This window comes from Anolis sagrei, chromosome 1, assembly GCF_037176765.1.
Source record: "Anolis sagrei isolate rAnoSag1 chromosome 1, rAnoSag1.mat, whole genome shotgun sequence".
Lineage (NCBI taxonomy): Eukaryota > Metazoa > Chordata > Lepidosauria > Squamata > Dactyloidae > Anolis > Anolis sagrei.
This window is the reverse complement of record NC_090021.1, coordinates 333,323,061-333,350,966: the sequence shown is the minus strand read 5'-3', so window position 1 is coordinate 333,350,966 and position 27,906 is coordinate 333,323,061. Positions and strand designations below refer to the sequence as shown.

The 27,906-nt window shown below is 39.6% G+C and overlaps 1 protein-coding gene across 1 annotated transcript in view; it reads left to right on the top strand.

Annotated features, from left to right (window-relative positions):
* Nucleotides 1-617: 617 nt before the first annotated feature.
* The window catches only part of LRRC9 (leucine rich repeat containing 9), an 86,432-nt gene continuing 59,143 nt past the window's right edge, over nucleotides 618-27,906 (top strand). Inside the window, exons 1-15 of the mRNA XM_067463057.1 lie at nucleotides 618-676; nucleotides 3,245-3,363; nucleotides 5,620-5,714; nucleotides 8,500-8,718; nucleotides 11,628-11,768; nucleotides 12,639-12,702; nucleotides 15,082-15,152; nucleotides 15,495-15,677; nucleotides 16,782-16,937; nucleotides 19,226-19,434; nucleotides 20,850-20,981; nucleotides 24,021-24,197; nucleotides 24,407-24,518; nucleotides 25,171-25,294; nucleotides 26,279-26,455. Of these exons, the coding sequence (XP_067319158.1) occupies nucleotides 5,658-5,714; nucleotides 8,500-8,718; nucleotides 11,628-11,768; nucleotides 12,639-12,702; nucleotides 15,082-15,152; nucleotides 15,495-15,677; nucleotides 16,782-16,937; nucleotides 19,226-19,434; nucleotides 20,850-20,981; nucleotides 24,021-24,197; nucleotides 24,407-24,518; nucleotides 25,171-25,294; nucleotides 26,279-26,455 (1,822 nt within the window). The 5' untranslated portion in view covers nucleotides 618-676; nucleotides 3,245-3,363; nucleotides 5,620-5,657. The remainder of the gene's footprint in view (nucleotides 677-3,244; nucleotides 3,364-5,619; nucleotides 5,715-8,499; nucleotides 8,719-11,627; nucleotides 11,769-12,638; nucleotides 12,703-15,081; nucleotides 15,153-15,494; nucleotides 15,678-16,781; nucleotides 16,938-19,225; nucleotides 19,435-20,849; nucleotides 20,982-24,020; nucleotides 24,198-24,406; nucleotides 24,519-25,170; nucleotides 25,295-26,278; nucleotides 26,456-27,906) is intronic.

The window sequence follows — 27,906 nt, the reverse complement described above, 5'->3', positions numbered from 1 at the left end:
GTTTTCTGCTTCCCTGGAGACTAGGACGCGGAACAATGGCTTCAAACTACAAGAGAGGAGATTCCATCTGAACATGAGGAAGAACTTCCTGACTGTGAGAGCCGTTCAGCAGTGGAACTCTCTGCCCCGGAGTGTGGTGGAGGCTCCTTCTTTGGAGGCTTTTAAACAGAGGCTGGATGGCCATCTGTCAGGGGTGATTTGAATGCAATATTCCTTCTTCTTGGCAGAATGGGGTTGGACTGGATGGCCCTTGAGGTCTCTTTCAACTCTTTGATTCTATGATTTTAATCAGCATGGCTCAATCCTGGGAGTTGTAATTTGTTGAGGCACCAGCATTCTTTGCTAGAGAAGGCTTGCAAAACTAAAACTCCCATGATTAAATAGAATTGAACCCACATGAAGTTAAAGCGGTGTCAAACTGCACTAATTCCACACTGTGTAGATGCACTGGGTAATAATGATGACAGTCCTGGGAAAACAAAGGACCTCTGTTACGTCATCACATTCTGACTGCTCTGATTGGCCAAAAACCCACCGGGGAGACTGAATGAAAGCGGCGACCACGCCTCCGTTCTCCCTTATTGCTCCACCCCTTTGCCTCGCCGTCCACGCTGATTGGCTGAGGGCTTGGCGAAGTGGTTTCCTAGGAGACGCAAGAGGCTGCTGCCACTTAAAGGTAGGCCCAAGTGTTTAGGTTGCAGGTAAATGCATGGCTTGTAGGAAGGGAGGGTGTTTTTAGAGCCTCAACAGCAATGGAAAAGGAAAGGTTTCCCTCTCAAATAGAGGAAAAGGGAAGGAAATGGACATGCAAAGCCATGTAAAGTAATTGTTGTGTTGTCTATGGCAGGCATCCTCAAAAGATTTGAGGTCTATTGGAAACTAGGCAAGTGGACTGTGTATACATCTGTGGAATATTCAGGTTAGGAGAAAGAACTCTTTGTCTGCTTGAGGAAAGTATGAATGTTGCAATTGAACACTGTGATTTGCATTAAATGGCCTTGCAGCTTCAAAGCCTGGCTGATTGCTTTGTTAGGTGGTGTTAGCTGGCCCCGATTGTTTCCTGTCAACAATCAGGGCCAGCTAACACCTCCCAACAGAGGATCCCCCAGGCAGGGAGCAGCCAGCCTTGACGGAGTCTCTAACTACAGAATTCAGCTCAGATAAAGCTACCAGGCTGTTAATTAATTAATTAATTAATTAATGTGATTTAATGTTTTAAATGTATGTATTTGCATTAAATGGCCTTGCAGCTTCAAAGCCTGGCTGATTGCTTTGTTAGGTGGTGTTAGCTGGCCCTGATTGTTTCCTGTCAACAATCAGGGCCAGCTAAAACCTCCCAACAGAGGATCCCCCCAGGCAGGGAGCAGCCAGGCTTTGAAGCATGCTTGATGGAGTCTCTAACTACAGAATTTGACTCAGATAAAGCTACCAGGCTGTTAGTTAGTTAGTTAGTTAATTAATTAATTAATGTGATTTAATGTTTTAAATGTATGTATTTGCATTAAATGGCCTTGCAGCTTCAAAGCTTGGCTGAATCCTTTGTTAGGCAGTGTTAGCTGGCCCCGATTGTTTCCTGTCAACAATCAGGGCCAGCTAACACCTCCCAACAAAGGATCCCCCAGGCAGGGAGCAGCCAGGCTTTGAAGCATGTTTGATGGAGTCTCTAACTACAGAATTCGGCTCAGATAAAGCTATCAGGCTGTTAATTAATTAATTAATTAATGAGATTTAATGTTTTAAATGTATGTATTTGCATTAAATGGCATTGCAGCTTCAAAGCCTAGCTGATTGCTTTATGAGGTGGTGCTAGCTGGCCCTGATTGTTTCCTGTCAACAATCAGGGCCAGTTAACAGCTCTCAACAAAGGATCTCCCAGGCAGGGAGCAGCCAGGCTCTGAAGCATGCTTGATGGAGTCTCTTAAATACAGAATTCAGCTCAGATAAAGCTACCAGGCTGTTATTGAAACAGAAGCCAATTTTAATTAATTAATGTGATTTAATGTTTTAAATGTATATATTTGCATTAAATGGTCTTGCAGCTTCAAAGCCTGGCTGAATCCTTTGTTAGGCGGTGTTAACTGGCCCCAATTGTTTCCTGTCAACAATCAGGGCCAGCTAATACCTCCCAACAAAGGATCCCCCAGGCAGGGAGCAGCCAGGCTTTGATGGAGTCTCTAACTACAGAATTCGGCTCAGATAAAGCTACCAGGCTGTTAATTAATTAATTAATGTGATTTAATGTTTTAAATATATGAAATTATTAGATTATATTTTGTATTTTATTATGAGTACATTTTAAAAGCATCAAATTGTTGCCAACTGGAGGCCACCCTGAGAAGGGCGGGGTACAAATATCTGAAATGAATAATAAAAATAAATAAACAAACTGCAAGGCCATTTAATGCTAATCAAGATGGCCAATTGCAACATTCACACGACATACAGTTCACGTGCCCAGTTTCCAACAGACCTCACAACCTCTGAGGATGCCTGCCATAGATGTGGGTGAAACTTCAGGAGAGAATGCTTCTGGAACATGGTCATACTATAGCCTGGAAATTTCACAGCAATCCACGAATTAATTATTATATCTATTTTAATATTTATAGGTTGTAGATTTTAAATTGCATTGTTTTTGTTGGTTTTTTTTTTTAAAGAAATGTGTTATCTTGAGAAATCTCTGCTTCAGCATAGTTCTATAGTCATCTACTGTAGAAAGTTGACTATAGAGTCACACTGAAGGACTAGAGATAACATTTTTTGCAAATAATTTTAAATTGCATTTTTTAATACAGTGAGCTTAATGATAATAATAATAATAATAAAAATATAGTATAATAAGCCATTTAAAATAAATAATAAAATATTTTTGTTTTAATATTTATATGTTATAGATTTTAAATTACATTTTAATGCAGTGAACTGCATAATAATAATAATAATAATAATAATAATAATAATATGTCCAGAGAATAATAAAGTGTCCAGAGAAGGGAAACTAAAATGATCAAGGGTCTGGAGAACAAACCCTATGAGGAGCGACTTAAAGAGCTGGGCATGTTTAGCCTGAAGAAGAAAAGGCTGAGAGGAGCTGCTTTGTTTGGGATTAGGCTGCTTTGTTTGGGATTAGGTGTTCTTACTGGAATGCTCATGGATAGAAGTTCTTGCCAGTCTCCTACATAGCAAACACTATTGCTGTGATGGTGGTGATCTTCAATAACATTGTTTATGTATTTCAAAACAGTGCTGCGGAAAGGTACCTTTCTGACCTGAAATTCCCTGAATCAACCAACGTGGCCTGTGACTTTTCTAGCTGCAAGTTCTTGAAGTTATAGCCCAGAAAAATAACTTTGCTCACATCAGGTAAGCTCTTAACCCAATGGTCCTCAACCTTCCTAATGCCACGACCCCTTAATACAGTTCCTCGTGTTGTGTTGACCCCCAACTATAAAATTATTTTCATTGTTACTTCATAACTCTGATTTTGCTACTGTTATGAATCGTAATGTAACTATCTGATATGCAGGATGTATTTTCATTCACTGGACCAAATTCGCACAAATCCCCAATATGCCCAAATTTGAATACTGGTGGGGTTGGGGGAGAGGGATTGGTTTTGTCGTTTGAGAGTTGTAATTGCTGGGATTTATAGTTCATCTACAATCAAAGAGCATTCTGAATTCCACCAATTATGGAATTGAACCAAACTTGGCACACAGAACTCCCGTGACCACCAGAAAATACTGGAAGGGTTTGGTAAGCATTGACTTGAGTTTGGGAGTTGTAGTTCACATACCTCCAGAGAGCACTGTGGACTCAAACAATGATGGATCTGGACCAAACTTGGAACAAATACTCAATATGCCTAAACGTGAACACTGGTGGAGTTTGGGGAAAATACACCTTGATATTTAGGAGTTGTAATTGCTGGGATTTATGGTTCACCTACAATCAAAGAGCATTCTGAACCCCATCAACAATAAAATTGGACCTAAACTTTCCACACAGAACCTTGATGACCAACAGAAAATACTGTGTTTTCTGATGGTCTTTGGCGACCCCTCTGACACCGTCTCGCGACCTCCCCCCCAGGGGTCCCGATCCCCAGGTTGAGAAACACTGTCTTAACCTATTGTTGGTGGTATTAATTGCCATCAAGTTGAATTCAATTTACGGTAATCTTGTGTAAGAAACCCTGTTATTACCTCTGTTTGTAAAGTCAGGGCTGGAATTTTCTTGATTAAATCAATCCAGCCATAATACTTCCTTCTGCTTTTCCTATTGTCTTCCACTACTACTACTGCTACTCTACTTCTATTCTATTATTTTTATCCCACTTCATTGAGACCTAAAGCTCCACCATGTGTAAATAGATGTTGTACTATTTGTATTTCTTTGTCAGCCACCATACTATACAGAAGAGTGCTGCTAGGGACACTGTTATAGCAGACCATCCTTGTATAACAGGACAAACAGAATACTGTAATCCAAGATATCTATAATGTACTGATATGTAAACAGATGGCTGATTTGGGCTGAAAAGAGGAGTAAAACCCTATCTCCGCACGGGCTAGCATGAGCTAGGAACGGTGGACAACATTGCATGCTACAAGGGTTGAATGAAAAGTAATGCCTCCACCTTTGTAACTCCTCAACAGATGGCACTATTTGTATGTGGCAGGTACTGGCTTGTTCAGTAGATTCTCCTCTACAGTTCCATTTTGGTGGGAAGCCTTATCATTGAACGGTTGTGTAATAATAATAATAATAATAATTTCTTACCTCCTTCTTTCCATGGCTTGAGGCAGGTCATAGCACAGTCAAACACAAAAATACAAAACCCAAACATAATTAATTAAAATCTTTTTTAAAAAATCTGTGTTAGGCCTTCTCAATAGCTATATTGAAATAGACTATGCTTCTGTCCAAAATTATTCTCTTCACCATAGAATCACAGAGTTGGAAAAGACCTCGTGGGCCATCCAGTCCAACTCCATCCTGCCAAGAAACAGGAAAATTGTATTGAAAGCACCCCCAACAGATGGCCATTCAGCTTCTGCTTAAAAGCCTTGAAAGGAGCCTCCATCACACTCCGGGGCAGAGAGTTCCACTGCTGAACAGCTCACACAGTTAGGAAGCTCTTCTTCATGTTCAGGTGGAATCTCCTTTCCTTTAGTTTAAAGCCATTGTTCCACATCCTAGTCTCCAGGGCAACAGAAAACAAGCTTGCTCCCTCCTCCCTATGACTTCCCCTTACAGATTTATACATGGCTATCATGTCTCCTCTCAGCCTTTTCTTCCTCAGGATAAACATGCCCAGCTCTTGAAGCCGCTCCTCATAGGGTTTGTTCTCCAGACCCTTGATCATTTTAGTTGCCCTCCTCTGCACACATTCCAGCTTGTCAACATCTCTCTTCAATTGTGGTGCCCAGAATTGGACACAGTATTCCAGATGTAGTCTAACGAAGGCAGAATAGCCAGAATATTATTCTTATCAGGATACCGGTAATATCTTCAGGTGTTAGTGCTTAAACTCACATTCTCTGTTGATCCCAGCGGCATTCAAATTTCATGTCTTATTTTTCTAACAAATAATTCTGTTTCCATTTTCCTTTCTAGGTCCTAGGCTATGTCTGTTAAGCTGAAATGCTCAGAAAATGATCCAAATTGATACCCAGAACCACGTGGCTTCTGATGAAATCATTAAGGAGCTGGTAGGTTTTTATCGTATTCATGAAAACATCCACTATCACTGGTTTGTCCATGTTCAACACGATTTCCAATTTTAATTTTACATTTGGCCTTCCCATAGTTTTAATTGTATGTTGCCTTATTGATAATGTTATATGTTTATGTTTTATTTTAATTGCTTGTATTGTTGTGATTATTGCTTGTATTGTGTGTTTGGGCTCGACCTCTAAGCCGCACCGAGTCCCTTGGGGAGATGGTAGCGGGGTACAAATAAAGTGTTGTTGTTATTATTATTATTATTATTATTATTATTAAATAGCCCAAATATCTGGTAGCAGGTGTATTTACAAAGGGACACATATTTAGAAATGTTGAATAAAAGAATATTGCAAATTCCAGACAAGCTTTGCTGAACTCGCAGGAACCTGGAAATAATAGGTCACCAACTAGGTTTTGGGTCGTAGTCCAGGTTCTAACCAGAGCTGATCCTGTTTAGCCTCCAATATCAGATGGGATTTGGTGCTTTTAAGAATCAGTCTCCATGAATTTGTCAAGGGTAAAAGCAAAGCCCGATTCATTCCAAGGATCTTGGGCTTTTTAATCTTTGACATTTAGAAACCCAGTAGGTGGCAGTACAGGCCCATAACTTGAGCATACAGGTGAAATATCCCTTATCCAAAGTGAAAGCACAGTTTATTTTGGAAGTTTTGCATTTACATAATGAGATGTTTGGGAGGTGAGACCCAAATGAAATTCATTTATGTTTTGTATGCACTTTATATGCATAGTCTGGAGGTAATTTTTGAAACAATCTTTGTAATATTTGATTCTGGCCACGAAAGCCTTCGACAGCACAATAATTATAATAATTTTGTGCATGAAACAAAGTTTTAGTCCACTGAGCCATCAGAAAGCAAAGGTGTTATTAGCTACCTATTTTGTACTATTTTTGAGTATTTTGAATTTCTGGATAAGAAATATCCAGCTTTTACTTTGAAAATTCTGTCGTAACTTACCGGTAGACCCCATCTACACCGCCATTGAACTGCATTCTGTTATTGGTGTAGACTCATATAATGCAGTTAATTGCTTTGAAATTGTATTGTTGAAGGTTTTCATGGCTGGAATCACTGGGTTGTTGTAGGGTTTTTTTGGGCTATATGGCCTTGTTCTAGAGGCATTCTCTCCTGACGTTTCACCTGCATCTATGGCAAGCCTCTGAGGATGCTTGCCATGGATGCAGGCGAAACGTCAGGAGAGAATGCCTCTAGAACATGGCCATATAGCCCGAAAAAACCTACAACAACCCAGTGCTTTGAAATTGATTATATGATTATATTATACAGTTCTACACTGCCCTATATATTCCAGATTATTTGCTTTGAACTAGATTATATGGCAGTGTAGACTCATATAATCCAGTTCAAAGCAGATAATGTGGATTAGCTGCTTTGATAATCTGGATTACATGGCAGTGTAGAAGGGGCCTGAGATATAACACCTTGGTTTTTGCTGGCTGTTGCCACTTCTACGGTAGGAGTTTTTTCTGTTCACTCGAAAAGAGAGTAAACTAATGTGGGGAAGAGAGGCAAACTGGCTGGCTATTGTATGGAGCAAATGTGTCAGGAGATTGCGGATTTTGTTCCTGAATGTCTTAGGGGTTTTGTTGTTGGTTTTTTTATAGTGGTCCCAGTTTTTTTTCTAGCAATGGCTGGCTTCACCTGGCATATTTTATTTGCTTTTTCTGATACATATTAAAACAAAAAGCTATCCTTCACTCCATTGTTTATTATATGTTTGCAGCTATAATTGAGCAATAAAATAGCCCTTTTACTCTATAGCATTATGACTCCCAATTTCTTTTTTAAAATCAGAGAGGAGACAGTTTGCCCTTCAAACCATGGGTCAACCAGGTTGTTTTTGAAAAACCTTTGGAAGAACTCTGTGGAAGATACAAGAAATTGCTCCAATATCCTCTAAATAGAATGGATGTGGAGGCAGTCTTGTCTTGGAGTACATTAGAAATCTGAGTGTGTATTTGAGACTAGCTACTCTGAGTGTTGTGTTGTTTGGGAGGCAAGGCAGTGATTGACAGTTTCAGGGAAGCAATTAGTGACTCATTGTTTCCTGTTCTTTGAAGCTCTCTGGGAGTGAGTGTTTAACCTATATAAGCCAGGGCCCGAGCTCAAGTGGCAGCTGACTTCCCACAGAAGTTGAGGAAGCAAGAAGCCATCTTTGCTCCCTTTGCTTCCTCAAGTTGTTGGATCCTCAGTTCCATGTGAGTGATCTGTTTACACTTGGAGCAGATGTAATTGAGTAATTGTTGCATGAAGAAGCTGAACATGCCACAGCTTGTGCATGAGACAGGAAGATTTTGTGTTTGTTCCATCTGCAGACTACTAATAACCTCCCCTTTAGTGTGTTTGTTTTATGTTTTCTGTATGCAGGGGTAAAAGTGTGGGTTAGTGAGGGTGTGAGATTGAGTGGTCCCTGGTCAAGTGGTCCCTGGTGAAAACAAAAGGTTGGGAACCACTGATTTAGGGAGAGGCCCTTAGGGTACTGCGGGTAAGCAGTCCCTCCTAATAACTTTTTCATTTTTGCAGCAAAACCCCTGCGCTCTTCTTTCTTCAAAAACAAGCCAACATCCTGCAGCCAGGGCCTTTCAGGATTCATAGAAAGTGTGTGCTTTTCATATTAATAATACCACCACATACACAAACATACCCAAAATAGAAGAGTTAGTTGTTTGAGAGGTGTTTTTTGGGGAGGGCAGAAATAATTGTATGCTTATGTTTTCTTTTCTTCCAGTGCACTTCTAATGGACTGTCTTATGAGAGAGTTGAGCAGGAGGGAACTTCAGTCACAAGCCTAGAGATGTTTTTCTCCGGCTACCCAAAAATAGTAGGCTTGTCATATTTCCCCAATTTGACAAGGCTAACTCTTGTTAGGCAGAACATCCAAAACATCTCTGACCTAGAGAACTGCCCATTATTGAAAGAGCTGTGGGTGGCAGAGTGCTGCTTGACAGTAAGTCAGTGTATTATCTTTTCTTTTGTTCTGGTCACAGAATAAAGCAGGGTGGCATAAATTGTTCTTTCTTAATGCCATATGTTCAAGGCAGAATTATGTAAATCTTCAGGTATTTTTGGACTGGGGAGCCATGATCCTCTCAGTCCAGTGACAAAACGTGCTAAATGTAGAATACATCTGCAAGGACAGTCACTCCTATGTAGTGTTTCACCGTTTAGAAGAACACAATGTCTAAATCCATGCTAAGTATATTATCTAGTTTGAAAGGTGGTCACATATAAAAACTAGCAATCCTGCAAATGTAGATGCTGGGAAAAGTTCCTACATATGCCTGGCTGAATTGAAAGGGAATTGCTGTAGTATAGTAACGGGTATAGTTGCAGTTCATGGGCCTTATGAAAGGCACTCCCTCTAAAGTAGTGTACTGTAATGTAATGCAATGTAATACTACTACTACTACTAATAATAATAGTATGATATTATATTTATCACACTGGCAACAAAGATCCGCATAATCAGAGCCATGGTATTCCCTGTAGTAACCTACGGATGTGAGAGCTGGACCTTAGGGAAGGCTGAGCAAAGGAAGATAGATGCTTTTGAGCTGTGGTGTTGGAGGAAAGTTCTGAGAGTGCCTTGGACTGCGAGAAGATCCAACCAGTCCATCCTCCAGGAAATCAAGCCCGACTGCTCATTGGAGGGAAGGATACTAGAGACAAAGTTGAAGTACTTTGGCCACATCATGAGGAGACAGCAAAGCCTGGAGAAGACAATTATGCTGGGGAAAGTGGAAGGCAAAAGGAAGAGGGGCCGACCAAGGGCAAGATGGATGGATGGCATCCTTGAAGTGACTGGACTGACATTGAAGGAGCTGGGGGTGGTGACGGCCGACAGGGAGCTCTGGTGTGGGCTGGTCTATGAGGTCACGAAGAGTCGGAGACGACTGAATGAATGAACAACAACAATATTTATATATTTATATTACATGTAATATTACTAATAATATTACAATATAATGGTATAATACAATATAGTAATACTTAATATTGATATTGTACTATGCTAGTAATATAGTATATTGTATGTATATATATCTTGTAAGCCACTCTGAGTCCCCTTCAGGGTGAGAAGGGCGGCATATAAATGTCGTAAATAAATAAATAAATGTCAGGCTACAATAATTTTATCAATCCCTGAGGGGATTCCAAACTTTTTGCTTCATCAGGCAGGATTAACAAGCATTTTGAAAATCTGGATTCTAGTCACAGCTGTATGGAGAACACATCATGTGACTTTCGGGGCTTGATGAATCCAAGGTTGGAGTTAAAATTGCTGGAAGAAACATTGGAAAACTTAGATATATAGATGATACCTCTTTGATGGCTGAAAGTGAGGAGGAGCTGAGGAGCCTTATAGCCAAGGTGAAAGAAGAAAGTGCAAAAGCTGGGTTGCAGTTAAACATTAAAAAAAACCCAAGATGATAGCAATCAGACTGATTGATAACTGGCAAATAGAGGGAGAAAACGTGGAGGCAGTGACAGACCTTGTATTTCTAGGCGTGAAGATTACCGCAGACACAGACTGCAGCCAGGAAATCAGGAGACGTTTCCTTCTTGGGAGGAGAGCAATGACCAAGCTCGTTAAAATAGTGAAGAGTAGAGACATCACAATGTCCACAAAGGTCCGCATAGTTAAAACATATTATTCCCCGTAGTAGCCTATGGATATGAGAGCTCGACCATAAGGAAGGCTGAGCAAAGGAAGAGAGATGCTTTTGAACTGTGATGGAGAAAAATTCTGAGAGTGCCTTGGACTGCAAGAAGATCAAAACAGTCCATACTCCAGAAAATAATGCCTGGCTGCTCATTGGAGGGAAGGATATTAGAGGCAAAGATGAAGTACTTTGGCCACATCATGAGAAGGCAGGAAAGCTTGTAGAAGACAATGATGCTGGGGAAAATGGAAGGAAAAAGAAAGAGGGGATGACCAAGGGCAAGATGGATGGATGGGATCCTTGAAGTGACTGGCTTGACCTTGATAGAGCTGGGGGTGGCGACAGCCGACAGGGAGCTCTGGTGTGGGCTCTTCCATAAAGTCACGAAGTGTTAGAAGCGACTGAACAAATAAACAACAACAAAGTCACAGCTGTGCTGAGATGCTGGAAAATGGCTATTCCAGTAATCTGCTAAAGAGCAATTTATGGACATACTTAAATAAAAGTTTTAAAGCGGGGATGAGAAACTGCCATTTAAAAAAAATGTTTTTCGACAGCATCTCCCATAATTACATACCAAAAACATCTGGGAGGCCACAATTGCCTAACCCTGCCTTGCAAGTGTGAACATTTTTTCCCCAAAGTAAAAGTCATTTTTCTGTAAACGTATCCACTTCTCCTCAAAGAGAAATGGCCAAAATCAAAAAGTTGGAGCATGGAGTTACACAGTGGTCTTACAACACAACCTCATTAGTAAAGTGTGACATTGTACATGCAGGATTGTGTGGTGTGTATTGGCCTGCAAAAGGCTTCTTAATGTGCTCCTGTTCCTGACCTTGTGTGCAGTGTCCAAAGTGCATCCTTGCACAATGACACCACGTGAGGCCTTCCTCTTCTATAACCTTGAATTGAATAAATGTGTTCCACAGCAAAGATATTCAATTGCGCTCTACAGAGGAAGTTAAGCAGTTGTTTCTGGGACCCCTTCTACACTGCCGTATAATCCAGTTTCTGATCCCAGATTATCTGCTTTGAACTGGATTAAATGGCAGTGTAGACTCATGTAATCCAGTTCAAATCAGATAATCTGGGATCAGATACTGGATTATATGGCAACGTAGACCCAGCCTGGGCCTTCAGTTGACTTTTCTTGTTGTTTTACTTTAATTGAGATATGTTTCCTTTTTTGCAGAAAATTGCTGGTTTAGAAAAATGTGTTCTTTTGCAAAAGCTGTGCCTCTACTGCAATATGATTCCAGTTATTGAAAATCTGGAGACACTAACAAGGCTGGAGGTTCTTTGGCTGAATGGGAACCAGATTAAAGAAATAGAGGTATGGTCGGTGTTTTGGTTGCATATTGATTACTGTTGTTTTAATTCTCCTTTGAATAAATTGAGGGTAGGACTTCTTTTATTTAGACAAGCTTCTGACACCTGGCTTTTAATTTGCTTTTATTTTTAAAATTATGGCACAGTTCAGGGGAGCAGACCAAGAACAGAAAGTTCTTAGGTTGCTAACTGGGGCTAACTGTAGGGAGCACATCACACTCCTATTTGAGCAGCTACCAAATTCTCTCAATGTCTCTGATGAGCAGTGACTCACTATTCTGGACACTTTGATTAAGTGACCAAAGTAAATATACTTCCCAGCAGATGTCAGGTGGTGCAATACCGGCTAGGCAGTGTAATTTCTCCAGTGGTGTAGGGCGCAGACACCTCGTGATAATGCGGCATGTCTCATTAAGAGCCACATCCACTGATACAAGTACAAATATCTGGTTGCTCCTGACACGATAAATAAATAAATAAATAACTTTATGGTACTTATATCCTGCCCAACAAGCAATGTCCTTGACAGTTGCAAATATAACGCCACAAATAAGGAATAAGACAACCAAATTTATAGTAAAGACAACTTTTATCATGAACACATATTCCCAAGTTTTTACCATACAAGGAAAAAATATCAGCTGTAAGACATTAAGAATTGAATAATTCTTGAAGAGGAAGCTTTATTGTGTTGTCAAAATGAGGCAGAACTATCTTGAGAAGGCATTTCACAACTGAGGCAGTATTGATTACCTATTTGTTTTGCGCAACACAGATGTATGTCATCCTGCATTAATAAGTTTGTCTTTAAAAAAAGATTTACAGTATTTCTGATCACAGAGCCATTTTTTTAAAAAAAAAATCATGTTTCCAGGGCCTGAATGCACTGCAGAAACTGAAAGACCTCAATTTGGCTGGGAATCTCATTAATAAACTAGGTAAGTGATATTACAGTATGTCATGCCCCTTCTGTGCAAACTTTTAGAAATTATTATAAAATGAATTGTTATTTTTGAACTTGAAAAAGTGACAATTGAAGTCCATTGAAGCAAAAGCAAGATATTGGAACTTTCCAGAGTCCTGACCTGAGCATTATCTAAAGGTGTTGCACTGGCTTTAATTGCTCAGGGTTAAGATGGTATGCTTTCCTGTATACAATTCATAAGGTCTATGTATGATTTTTTTAAAAAATACACTGAAGACATGAGAAAGCTGGTGAACAAGGAGGAATTACTGTATATATGCGAGTATACGTTGAAATTTTCAGCCCTTTTTTTAGGCTGAAAACGCCCTCTCAGCTTATACTTAATTTAAGGTTATTTATTATTTTATTTTGTTATTATTATTATTATTACTTTTATTAAATTTATTATTTTAGTCTATTTATTATTATTTGAAACATAACAAAATTAGTACACAACAAACAAGATCACTATCTTGGCTGTTGTATTGGATCACACATTGGACACTTCCCAAGTGTCTAAGACTATGTGATGTATCGGCGAATAATTCTTGCAGATCCCAGTAGGGTGGCCTTTTGCAGCTGACAAATGGTAATTTTGTCAGTACCGATTTTGTCAGTGCCAATTGCGTCTAATTATTATTATTATTATTAAATTTACATTATTTTACTCTATTATTATTTTTATTACATTTATTATTTTACTCTATCATTACTGTTATTATTACATTTCCATTATTTTACTCTCCTATTATTGAAAGGATACATGTTTTCTCCCTCACAAACAATCTGCTCCATCCCTGTCTCATCCTGATTTTAGTATTTTTAGTATTTTAGTTTTTTATCTTATACATGCGGCCCGCTCATTGTTATTTTATTGTGTATGAGTTTGCTTTATCGTTTTTTTTTGGGGGGGGGGGGTTGATACTCATATGTTGTATGTATTTTACTGTGTTGTTATTGTGTTTTGGTTTTATTTTATTGTAATATTCTGTTTGGCTTGGCCTCAAGTAAGCCGCCCCGAGTCCCCATTGGGGAGATGGTGGTGGGTATTAAATAAAAATTATTATTATACGTGGGGTGCCGGTTTGTTAGCCGCCCTGAGTCCCTCTGCGGAGGTTGAGATAGGACGGGATACAAATGTCCAAAATAAATAATAATACATTTACGTTGAAGAAGGTTAGAATAATGGTTTAAGCAGAGTTGGACAGTCTTATCTTAAATAACAATTTTATGTAAATATTCAAAAATACTTAACCTATGTATGCCTCAATTAATGCAATTGTATTGATATCTATTTTTATTTTGAAATTTAGCAGTAGCTGCTGCATTTCCTACCCTTGGTTATACACGAGTCAATACATTTTCCCAGGGTTTTTTTGGGGGGGGGGGTGTGATAAAGTTAGATGCCTCAGCTTATATTCAGGTTGGCTTATACTCAAGTATATGCGAAGCAAAATAAAGAAATGAGTCAAAATGCCTGCCTCCTTTTGGTGCATCCCATGCCCCCATGCCCCACATGTTTGGTGCTCACATTAAGGATAAGTGTGTGTGTGAGTGTGTGTGTAGATAGATAGATAGATAGATAGAGATATATATCTGCATATATCTGTGTGCTCACAGAAGCATCTGTCCATCAGGTTCTGTAATAATAAAGAGATAGGATCAAGAAGAACTATTTTGCTTTCTCCCCTGCCCCAGTCCTTATCTACACTGCCACATAATGCAATTCGATGCAGTTAAACTGCATTATATGACTCTGTAAATGGGGCTTCAGACTTTGAGTGATTGTTCTTTTTTATTGCATATGGAATATCCTCACTTTTATTAGATGTTCCAATGTTCTTATTAGATGTTTTGAAAGGCTAGATTGTGATCATTGAGGTGCCCTGTTTTTAAAATATATATATATGAATGTTATCCTGAATATTAGATGGATCTTTGTATGATCCAGCAGAACTTTTTTATTATAGATTTTTCATGGAAGATCCATGCAGATTTTAATGCGTCGTGATGTTTTGTTAATGTTTATTGCTTTGTTTTATGAGTTCATTTATTTTGCTTTATTGTTGTTGTTGTTGTTTTGTTGATGTATTTGGTCTCGGCCTCTTGTAAGCCGCACCGAGTCCTTCGGGAGATGGTAGCGGGGTATAAATAAAGGTTTATTATTATTATTATGAAACATTGGATATCTTGCATTCATATAATTGCCTTCCAGAGGTGTTAACTTGTTGGGTTTGGATTGGGTTTGGATTGATTTTTGTATAGTCTTATATTGTAACTGACTGTAAACCAGTTACACGTACAGTAAACAAACAATGCATATTGTTCCTCTTTTGCTTTTATTGCATTTTAGGATATTGCTTGGATCCAAGTGGAAAAATAGAAAAATTAAACCTGTCTGGAAATCAAATATGTTCTTTCAAAGTAAGTCTTGAGTCATCCTTCTTGTGGATACTAGCAGAATTGGGTTCTTTGCCGTCACTTCTGTTGACCTCTGATTGACTCTCATGTCCACAGAGGATACATTCCCGAATGTCATATGAATCTGTGAGACCATAGCAAACGCTGTCATTTTCAATAAAATGAATGATGGAGGTACCGAGAAGGGTGTATAACTTATACATACACTTACATGTCTAAATGAATAAGTGAAACCAGGATAAATGAAATATGGATTGGTTCCTTGCATACAGGCATGGCATTGTTTCTCTAGAAATTGAAATGCATTTGATGTTTAATTCTGTTTGTTTCTGATTTTCTTGAAAGGAAATCACCAACCTGGCCAGACTACCTCATTTAACAGACCTGTGCCTGAATGATCCCCAGTATGACCCCAACCCTGTCTGTTTTCTTTGCAATTATGCGACGCATGTGCTGTATCATCTCCCTCAGCTTCAAAGGCTCGACACTTACGAGGTTTCCCCCAAACAGATCAAGGACCTGGCAGAGGTGAGTGCAGACTGAGGAACCGTAGACCTGAACGGCCTGACTAAATTTGTATATAAGCCATTGCTGGGGCAGAGGAGTCATACAGGCAAGAACTAGGATGCTTTAGAGCAAGCATGAGCAAACTTCAGCCCTCCAGGTGTTTTGGACTGCAATGCCCACAATTCCTAACAGCCAGTAGGCTGTTTGGAATTGTTGGAGTTGCAGTCCAAAACATTCAGAAAACAGGGGAATTCTAGACAGGAAACAATCAGGGCCATCTAACACTTCCCAACAAAGGATTCCCGAGCAGCAACCATCCAGGCTTTGAAGCTGCAAGGCCATTCAAGGCTAATCAAGGTGGCCAATTGCAACATTCACATTTGCCTCAAGCAGACAAGAGCTCCTTCTCCCACCCTGAACATTCCACAGATATATAAAAACCTCACATGCCTAGTTTCCAAGAGACCCCTCAACTTCTTAGGATGCCTGCCATAGATGCAGGTGAAATGTCAGGAAATAATGCTTCTGGAACATGGCAATACAATATGGAAAACTTGCAGCAACCCAATGATTCCAGCCATGAAAGCCTCTGTCAAATATAAAATTTTTGTTTAGTGCCGCCCTGAGCCCCTTCGGGATGATGGTGGTGGGATACAAGAATAAAGTTGTTGTTATTGTTGTTGTTATTCTGTTTCTACTGAAGTCTAAAGCATACAGTTCCTGCTGAAGTCTAAAGCAAAAAACTTCTACTGGCATCTGAAAGCAAATTGTTCCTAGAGTTCTTTCAAGACAAGAGTTCTGTCTCCCACCCTGGACTTTCCACATATATAGACCTCTCTTACCTAGTTTCCAACAGACCTCACAACCTCTGAGGGTACCTACCATAGATGTGGGTGAAATGTCAGGAGAGAATGCTTCTGGAACATGGCTGCACAGCCCAGAAAACTCACCAACCCAGTGATTCCAGCCATCAAAGCCTTTGACAACACATATCTATGATTTGTCATCCATGCACCTGATAAACCAGTGGTTTTGAACTGCTGTGGTTTTATTGGATAAAAAATAAGATTTCTCTCCTTTGACCCGTCTCTTTTGCTGTTCTTTTTCTCTCTGTCTCTTTGGAAGACCACAGTGTTGAAAAAGGTGATGTATTACAACATGCGTATCAAGTGCACCCACAGGCAGCTGAACGAAGAACTTGAGAAGCTGAAAGAAAGGAAGTCCAAGTTACAGAAGTTGCCAGAAGATCGTATTAAACTTTTCACCTGTAATGTCAAGAACGTAAGCAAAGGAGGTCACAACATCAGAACAGTACATTCTGGCTCAGTAACTATATTGGGGGATAGATAGGGTTTCTTACACAGGTCTCCGATTTGATTCTGATCCTGATCCTGCAGATGTTTCAGAGGAAACATTTATAACAAAGCATTTGACTGTATAATCCAAAAACTATGAATTATTCTTAAAGGAATGGGAGTCCCACAACATTTGATTGTTCTGATGTGTGACCTGGACTCAGCCAGCATTAGGACATAATATGGAGAAGTGAAATAGTTTCCAATGGGGTCAGATATTGCGTTTTAAATTCATCTGCTTTCTTGGACACTTAACCATACTTTTTCTAATTAAAATGCATTTCTAGGGGGCATTTCTGTCATTACCTATGAACATTCATTTCCCCCTCAATAACCTTTCTAACACTCCTCCCAAAGTTTATCTCTGTGCTTCTTAGAAAACATTTTTTACATTTTTCTACACCTCAAGGAAGCCACTTTTTATTTCATGTCAAAAGCATTGCATAAATAGGTACTATAAAACTTATAAAATAGAGGAAGTACAAGTGACTAAATAATTTTAGACCAGAAACGGGCAACAGCGACCGCATTGTCTGTAGCTTTAAACCATTTTTCCTCTGTGCATGAGGCAGGGCATTATGGGCAAGCATACAGATGCAGAGTTGTTTGATCTGCTCCACAGTTGCACAAGGTGGAGGAGTCTTCAAGATTGTGCCATTTTGCCAGGTTGCCTTTTGATCTGCCAGGTTGCTATTGCGGGGAAAACATTAAGAGAAATAGTGGTTCTAATGAAGATTTCCCTTGATTTGAGTCTGCTGGGAGGAGGCTGGTAGCCATGCAGTGGATGGTTTTCACATTGTTAAACCTTATTTCTCTCGCCATTGGCAGCAACTTCCTGTTGCACATCGGGGTGGGTGGGAGGGGGGCAATGCCAGCTAGCTTATAGAATCTATCAACAGGTGTAGGCTTGAGACATCCTGTGATTATTCTCCATATTTCATTCAATGCTATGTTCACCTGCTTTACATGGACAGACATGTGCCAAACTCAGAATTGATGCTCTTATTAATTTTGGGTCTGAACCCCATGTGCTGCCAGTAAGTTTCCACAGGCTGTCATTGCGTGCAGCTACTTTGTGCTTCGTCTTCAAACATTGTTTCTTACATGTTATTATTCGATCTAAGGTGACACCAAGTCCTCTATCACACTAGAGAATGAATCTACTTTAAATCCAGTTTCTCTCTCCTGAAGAATTCTGGGGTTTGTAGTTTAGTGAGGCTGTTAAAGGCCCTAAACTACAAACCCCAGAATTCTCCAGGAGGCAGCAACCGTATTTAAAGTGAATTTATTCACTAGTGTGATGAGGTCTGGATGAATCCACTTTAAATCCAAGATATTTAGGATGGGAACAGTGTTCGAGCTCTTGGCTTCCCCAGGTAACTTTCAATTTTCTGTTGGCTTCACATTTACATAGGTGGAAAGCACATACTTGTGTCTTGGCAGGGTTAGACTTCAGGTGGTTATCTTTGTAGTAGCTGCAGAGGTATTTCAGGGGATTAGTAAGTTGGTTTTCAACTGTTTCAAAGACTTTTGCTTATGTTGTTAGGCCAAGGTCATCAGCATATATAAAACTTTTTGTGAGTGGTGGCTGAGGCTGATCATTAGTGCAAGAATGCTTATAAGGAAGCAACTTATGCCCCTTTATCAAACCTTTTCACTGATATGTCTAAGGTACTTTTCACACATCCTGGGTTGTGGTACTCCTCTGAATATATCCCCCCAAGTATTTTTTATTAGGAAATGTGAATGTGAAAACCTTTGGTTTTGATTTTATTGTGTAATATGATTTTTGTTCCTGGGTCATAAATGCCATTTCCTACTTGGTTCTATCATAAAAATGTGGGGAAAGTGTATTTAGCTGCAAAAACTTTGTTTTTGTGGGACGTCCTACAGCATATTTTGCTATAGTTTTTCAATGAATATCTCACAGAGTCTCAATCAATTTAACATAGTTTGTGGCATCCACAAAACGAAGTTTCTGGACTATAACAGCTACTGTCAAACTAAGTTCCACACAATTAAACAGGAAACAACACTTACAAACCAGGAACAGAATTTTTTTCAAATTTTGTTACATAGTGTAATTTTTGAGGTCCTGTCAATGTTGTGATTTGTTTTATTTACTACAGTTGCACCTCAGATTTCTATAAAATAGGTAATGTGATGTATGCTACAAACAGAAGTCTGGAGTGCTTTTTGTTTTCTTTATAACAGCTGGAACAAGAACTGTCAGAACTTCAAACATCTGGCAAAATGCAAGCGTGCAAATCTATTTCCAATCAAGACTTTGAATGTGAAAAGTCAGATGAAGAAGCTGGGAGTTCAGATGAGGGCCAGGAAGAAAACAATCTTGAGCAGCAGTTTTTGCATAAATTAGAGTGCCTGCGAAGAAGAATAAACTTCTGGAACAAAAAATTAGAGGAGTATGTACTTTGGGTGAAGTATATCTTTTTGGTTGCTATTGGGGCTCAGTGGGCAAAGGGCTTCGTAGACCTTATATTTGTTGTTCTCTCAAAGAAGCCAGGAATGGATTCATTTCCTTCTTCTTTTTGGATTGAATGTCTCCAAAATTTCTCAACCAGGAATTTTGAGAGTTGGTAGTCCAAAGTATCTCTGTGCTTTCTGTCTTGGGCTTCTCTAACTACCCTCTCTACTAGAGGAGGCAGCAAAGATATCCAGCCACATCTATATAAAATGTCATTTTTCCTGGAAGAATTTAGAGCAGTGGTTTTCAACCTTTGGGTCCCCAGGTGTTTTGGCCTACAACTCCCAGAAATCCCAGCCAGTTTACCAACTGTTCGGATTTCTGGGAGTTGAAGGCCAAAACATCTGGAGACCCACAGGTTGAGAACCACTGATTTAGAGTGTGTAGATATTGCCACAAGGATTGTTGCAAACAATGTTGTAGAGCAAGGGCTCCTCAAACTAAGACCTGGGAGCTGGATACTCAGGGTCAACCAAAGTCTGAAACAACTTGAAAGCACACAACAACAACAACAACAATCCTATCTCAAAAGCAGGTCCACTCTTCCCATTGAAATACTAATAAGTTTATATTTATTAAAAATGTCCTTTATTTTAATTATTGCATTGTTTTTAAGTGTTTCTTGCACTACAAATAAAATATGTGCATAGGAATTTATTCATGTTTTTTCAAATTATAATCCAGCCCTCCAACAAGTTTGAGGGACTGCGACTTGGCCCTCTGTTTAAAAAGTTTGAGGACTCCTGTTGTAGAGTGGGACATTTCAACATTAAGTGTGGTTTTTTTAACAGACCTATTACTCACAAGCAAGGTGAGGTGTTGTAGGTGATGTGACTCACTCTCCAAGTTCCCCAAACTGGCAGGGCGACTGGAAGGCGAGATAGGTAAAGTGGGCAGAAATATGCCACCTTGGAATTTTTGAAGGTAGAATATAACTAATTTTAAAAGTTGCAAGTTATTAGAATTCCATTCCATACTAATATATAAACACTGCTACAATATTTAGTCAACCGACTTGATCTCATTACCTGCATACCGTGTACACCTGCGGTGCACTAAAGGTCTTTGGACCATAATAAAATACGTTATTGTTGTTGACTTAATTAATTGATTGACCTTTACCTACATAGTTGCCCCTAGATAGATGAAAAGCTGATTTTTAAGAAATGATCTTCATTGTTAGTACTTTTTTGCACCACCAGAGGCCCTGTTATATGGATTATATAGCAGTATAGTCTCATATAATCCGGTTAATTTGCATTCTGAAACTAGCAGTGTATTTTGGCAGTGTCGATGCAGCTTGACAGTTTTTCAGCCTTCTAAACTGAATGTTTCCTGTTTGTCCTGTTGTAGAATTGAGGCCATTTATCAAGTTGAAGTCAAGAAGAAGAAGAAAAACAGTAATTTGGCAGTGCAGTTTTTACTTACTGAATTGGAATCAGTGGGGAATATACGCTTTGAAGAAGGTTCACCAAGTGATGCCTGGTACAGCTGTTTTCAGATGTTTTAAAACTTGAGTATGTAGTGTGTTGGTGTTCCCTCCCCTTTTTTGTTTTGCTAGATGAATTTTTAAACTTTTGCTATGCATGTCTTTGATTGTGTTATGATCCAAACCTGTTTTAGAGTAATTGCATAAACTGCAATTTAGAGGTTCAGTGAGCTACCATTACAACTTATTGATAGAGCACATGCAGGTGATCCCGTATTTATGTTCCAACATATCAAGATAGAACTAGTGAATATTTGACATGCACTTATTAATTTATTAGTTCATTTATTATTATTTTAAAGATGTATGTTCTGGTACAGCCGCACCAGGAGCTCCAGCTTATCTTGCTATTTGTTGATTACTGCATGTATTTTAAAGTTCTATGCCTTTGCAGTTAGATGGCTTTCCTTACTTTGCAGTTATTGGGTCAATTGCTTTTCAATTATCATTAGGTTCCCTGGTCCCGCCCCCCTTTTGGGCTTTGGAAGGGAAGTGAGCCATTTTGTTAGTTAGTCTCAGCCAGGTTAACTTTTGTATAGGATGTGTGTAACTTCCCCTGTACAAAGGCTTCAAGCTTTAAGAATTTCCAGGGTTACAGAAATTCCAACAGAAACAGAAAGGAAAGAAATCCAGAGGAGAACAGCTTTAAGAGTCTCCTAAGAACTCCAGGGAAGCATTCCCACAGCTTTGGGAATTTCCAGGAAAACAGCCTTAAAGACTAAAGAACTCCAGCTGGAGAATATCCATTGCCTCGCTGGTAGGTCCACTCGGCGTCCGAGAAGCAGTTCGGCCCGGTAGCGGAACACGCATCAGCGAGGGTTGGATTTTAGTCAGCCTGGAAGAAGTTAAAAAGGGGAATTTTCCTTTAAAGAAAACGTTATTGAAGACAGTGCCTGTCCCCTGTGGACAAGATTGAGAGAACCAATACTTTATCCAGAAAGCCTTGAAGTTCCTGTTTGATTTCACTAATAAAAGACTTTGTTGTACTTCTCTAGCCATCTGAAGATTCTTTTGTAGTGGAAACCTCTGAGAACTTCTCCTTAGGCCCCTGGCTTCCCGCTGGGCAAAGGTTACATCAACCAACTACAGGCCCAGCAGTGACAGAACAATGTATAAGAAGCCCCTTAGGATAAACATTCACCAAATTTAAAATTGTGAATCTAATAAGGACAGTGAGAGCCATGATAAAATCAAACTCAAAAAACAGAAAACATTGCCTATCTTTAGTAGTCCCATTTGAGTCCTAACTCAGTGATAGGCCAAGGAGCAATGAGCAGCCACTAAGCACTTGAGGTAGACAGATCATAGAAGATCATAGTCCATCGTCGATGCCACAATAGAATTCAGCTGCCCACTTCGTTATTTCTGTTCTGTTTTATTATGTGATGGGGCTAGTCAATGTAGTCTCTTGATCCAGTCCTTGTGAATAATATGATGATCTGTAGTTTGAGGAATACAGGAAATATTCTTTATTGCATATGAAAGAGGAAAGGACTTGAAGTGTTCATGCTCATTCGCCATTCCAGATCTTTCCAAATGTAATAGTTGAATGCAGCCAATGTGTATTCCAGCATAAACAAATATTCTTACTGAAAACCTACAAATGAACATGTGCTCCTTGGTGGTCTCTGTTGTTGGAAATGGCAGCCTTCTCAAGCCTCCACTAGGCTTGTTTATTATGCATGTGATTCAGATTGCTTACGGTATTATATATGTGTGTATTGGTATGTAAATTTACCTTAACTCTTTGATGTGAGGGGGGATGACCATGTGATCAGAGCTGGGATGGTTCAGGACTCAAGACTCCATATTAGGAACAATTTACTTTCAGATGCCAGTAGAAACTTTTTGCTTTAGACTTCAGCAGGAACTGTATGCTTTAGACTTCAGTAGAAATGGAATAACAACAACAACAACAACAACATTATTCTTGTATCCCATCACCATCTTCTTGAAGGGACTCAAGGCAGCACTAAACAAAAATGTTATATTTGTTGAATGCTTTCATGGCCGGAATCACTGGGGTGCTGTGAGTTTTCCAGGTTGTATGGCCATGTTCCAGAAATATTCTCTCCTGACATCTCACCCGCATCTCTGTCAGGCATCCTCAGAAGTTGAGGGGTCTGTTGGAAACTTGGCAAGTGAGGTTTATATATCTGTGGAATGTTCAGGGTGAGAGAAAGAACTCCTGTCTGCTTGAAGCAAGTGTGGATGTTGCAAATGGCCACTTTAATTAGCATTGAATGGCCTTGCAGCTTCAAAACCTGGCTGGTTGATGCCTGGGGGAATCCTTTGTTGGGAGGTGTTAGCTGGCCTTGATTTATTCTTGTCAGGAACTCCCCTGTTTCTTGAGTGTTGCTCTTTATTTACTGTCCTGATTTTAAAGTTTTTTAATACCAGTAGCCAGATTTTGTTCATTTTCATGGTTTCCTCTTTTCTGTTGAAATTGTCCACATGCTTGTGGATTTCAATGGCTTCTCTGTGTTATTGTTGGAGCGGTCCAGCATTTTTGTGTTCTCAAATAATATGCTGTGTCCAGGTTGGTTCATCAAGTGCTCTGCTACGGCTGACTTCTCTGGTTGAATTAGTTCCTTGATTCGTGTTTGGAAATACCGTGTTTGGTTATCCCTATGTAGAATTGTCCACAGCTCCATGGTATATGATAGACTTCTGCAAAAAATCCTGAAAATCCAACTAATGCTACATTCAGCAAAGGATAAGAGGTATCATCTCTGCAGGAGTCTACCGTATACCATGTATCTGTGGCCACTAGTAACATTCACACTTCCCACAAGCAGATAAGAGTGGAATGTCCCACCCTGGACATTCCACAGATATATAAACTCCACTAGTTAGTTTCCAACAGATCTCACAACCTCTGAGGATGCCTGCTATAGATGTGGGCAAAACATCAGGAGAGAATGCTTCTGGAACTTGGCCAGACAGCCCACAAAACTCACAGCAACCCAAAGTTTTCATCCATAATTCTTTTGGTGGTTCAATTGACACAAATCCCTCTGTTCTTCTTGGTCTAGGTTTAATTCCTGCTATGAGTTAATTCTCTCACGATTTTGTGCCTGGGACTTCAAACCATACGGCATCACAGGAGTGAAAGTAAACCGTGTCATTAGGGTGCACAATCGGATGCTGCGGCTGAGATTTGAGGATAAGTTCCAGCAATTTTTGGACAGAGAAGATTTAAATGAGTCCATGTAAGTGAGCACATTTTAAAGGGAATTCTCCAAAAGGAAGGAGTGACAACAAGACTATGAATTGAATCCAAATAGGCAGACATATTCCATTCTGTGCATCAACTAGAGGCTTAAAGTCCCATGATATATTTACATCATCCTTTGAATATTTTTTTCCAGCAGTGGCTCCTCTTTTTCCTTATTGTTGCTATGTTATTTTCTCTTTCCAGGAACTACAGGAAGATGCTGGAATATCTCTTCTATATATATCCCCCTGAAACGCCCTTGAAGAAAAAGCAACTGATCCAAATCTTAGAGGAAGGGTTCCAAGAAACAAAAAAGGTAACTATAAATTGAAAAGAGACAAGACGAATTCCATTCTCCTTTTCCCACTGATGGCCTCTTGACCACATAGAATCATAGAATCAAAGAGTTGGAAGAGACCTCATGGGCCATCCAGTCCAACCCCCTGCCAAGAAGCAGGAATATTGCATTCAAATCACCCCTGACAGGTGGCCATCCAGCCTCTGTTTAAAAGCTTCCAAAGAAGGAGCCTCCACCACACTCCGGGGCAGAGAGTTCCACTGCTGAACGGCTCTCACAGTCTGGAAGTTCTTCCTCATGTTCAGATGGAATCTCCTCTCTTGTAGTTTGAAGCCATTGTTCTGCATCCTAGTCTCCAAGGCAGCAGAAAACAAGCTTGCTCTCTCCTCCCTCATTACATCTTAAAGTCTTTTTTCTGAATTATGAGCCTCATATTTAGAACTTCCTATTTAACAGTGATCCATGATGTTGGGGCAAAGAAACCAAAATATTTCCCAAAAAAGTCAGAAGCCCCCTTTCCAATGGAGAGGGCAAGGTTGGACACCACGAAATTTGAATGTTTTATGTTGCCCGTGGAGCACACTTTGCCCGCCTCTGGTTTACAGGAAGGCTTTTGGAGTAGGGAGTAGTTTCCATGTTCAGATATGCTTCGCCCTCCATGTTTTTTTAGATGTCTGAATGTGAAGAAACCGTTCTGCTCACAAACAGCCTAAGTATCTGCGAATGTCCAAGAATTGAGTATTTGCAAAAACAAGCCAGAAGTAGAGGGGAACCGGAAGATCTGCCCAGGCATGGTAATGTTAGAGATCCTGTTTTATTATTGTTCTGTACCTTCCCATTATTTCTGACTTATGACAAACTTATCACAGGGTTTTCTGGGGCTGAGAGTGTAGGTTTTCATGCCCTTCCGCATTCACAGATTTCTCATTTGCAGATTTGATTATTGCTGAGTTTGTAGCTGCCGCTTAACTAACGTCACCTTCTCAGCCTTCCCTCATTTCGATCTTCTATCCTTCCAAAATTGCCAGCTACATGAAGTCAACATAATATGCTTAGCATGTACTTTAGAAGTTGTTCTACCTCAAGGACTGAGAAATGTCTGTTTGTGATAGCATGGGCTTTCCAGTGCCCTGCACATTTTGCATTTTGTGTGGTTTGCTTTTTGCCTAACCTTTGGAAATGATGCAAAGATTTCATTGGCAAGTCTCATTCCTGAGTCATGTGTCTCAACAATTATGCTGCATTGGGAAAGACATTTGAATTGCAGGGAATTTCCCCCTTAACATCTGGTATGATCCTGTTAGCAGGGATTTTTTTCATGTCAGGAATGACTTGAGAAACTGCAAGTCGCTTCTGGTGTGAGAGAATTGGCTATCTGCAAGGACATTGCCTAGCGGAAGCCCAGATGTTTTGATGTTTTACCATTCTTGTGGGAGGCTTCTCTCATGTTCCCACATGGGGAGCTGGAGTTGACAGAGGGAGCTCAACCTGCTCTCCCTGACCTATTGGTCAGAATCCTGCTGGCACCCATTGCACCACCGGGGGCTCAGTAAGTATATTTATTTATTTATTTACAGCATTTATATACCACTTTTCTCACCCCTAGTCTGGGGTTTTAAGACAAGGCCTCATGATAACTAACACATGGTCAGATGCATAAATGAGCAAGTAGTCCTTTCAACGCCTGTTTAATGTGGGGCTCGGTTAGCTTGAAGCATCTGGGATGTCAATGGGTTGTTCTTGCAAACAAGACCCTCTTCTGTCTTTTCCTTTCTCAGGGAAACTCATAATTGCAAAAGTCTTCCTTGGGCATAGGACTCAAGCTCGTGACATGGACCCAATCACTCGGGTCAACTATGCCAGAGCTAATTCTGTGTTCAGACCTCGCAAGCCCTCCCAAAATGGCACCCGTACATCTTGCGGTGGGATTCTGGATCAGCAAGAGAAACCAAAAGGTTAGTTAATTGTTCTAAATGAAGTTCGTTCTTCCACACATGTAGTCAAGAAGAAGAAATATATGGTCTGCTTGCTGCTGCTGGACTGGAGTAACTATCTGCTTAAAGTAGTCTAGACAGAGATTAGGGATTATGGGAGTTGTAATGGAGCAACAGTGGAAGCCCCCGGAGGCACATGGGTTAAACCACTGAGCTGCTGAACTTGCTGACTAAAAGGTTGGCAGTTCAAATCCGGGGAGTGGGGTGAGCTCCTGCGGTTAGCTCCAGTTTCTGCCAACCTAGCAGTTTGAAAACATGCAAATGTGAGTAGATCAATAGGTGCCACTTCAGCAGGAAGGTAACACTGCTCCATGCAGTCATGCAGGCCACATGACCTTGGAGGCATCTATGGACAACTCCGGCTTTTCGGACTTGACTAGACTTAATGTCAAGGGGAAACCTTTCCCTTAATGGAGCAACACTATGAGAGTCATACATAAGTCATTACTGTGCTTTATCACAGAATATTGTTGCTAGAAACTAAAAATAATTGCCAGTTCATCTCTCTCTAAATAACTGTATGTTTTTTATTGTGCAATTATTCTAATAGTTGTTTGCATTACTTGGAAAAGTTGTTTGTGTGTTTCAGGTGGGGTGGGGTGGGGGTACATTTCTTAGATATAGTCAGCATGCCGGCTGCAGTGTAGCCAATAGCTGGGGAATTCTAGCTTTGTTCCAAGAAAGTAACTTTCCCAAATCCTTACAATTTGGCCCATTTCTATCACCATAAGCCTTGACGTAATATAAGACCTGCTGAATTCCTCTGTCAGTGGCTAATTCTTCAAATGTTCCATCTCGTCTCCTGTGCTTTACTAATAATATAATATAATATATTGTATATACATATATTTGTAATATTATATTATAATGTAATACAATATAATAATAATACAATATTATAATGATATATTTTATATTACAATTAATATTACTAATAATATTACAATATAATGGTATAGTACAATATAGTAATATATAATACTGTTATTGTACTATGCTAATAATATAATATATTGTATGTATCTATATATGTGTGTGTGTGTGTGTATATATATATATATATATATATATATATCTTGTAAGTTGCTCTGAGTCCCCTTCAGGGTGGGAAGGCAGCATATAAATATCATAAATAAATAAATGGTAATTGGAACTTCAGCTAACGAATACAAATACAAATAGATTTTTTTGTTTTCTAAAATGGGAAATCAACTGTTACATTTTTTGCTCATTCCACCAATCCAGGGATAATCAGAAACCTGTCCATTTGGGTTTGTAATTCATCTTTTCGTATAGACATTGTTTGACAATTAAATTTTAGAGGGGGGAAAAAAACCAATAATTTGTTTTATGTGTGTAGGTATTCCTATTGTAGTAATTATTACACATAATTCTGGATGTTCTTTGCCACT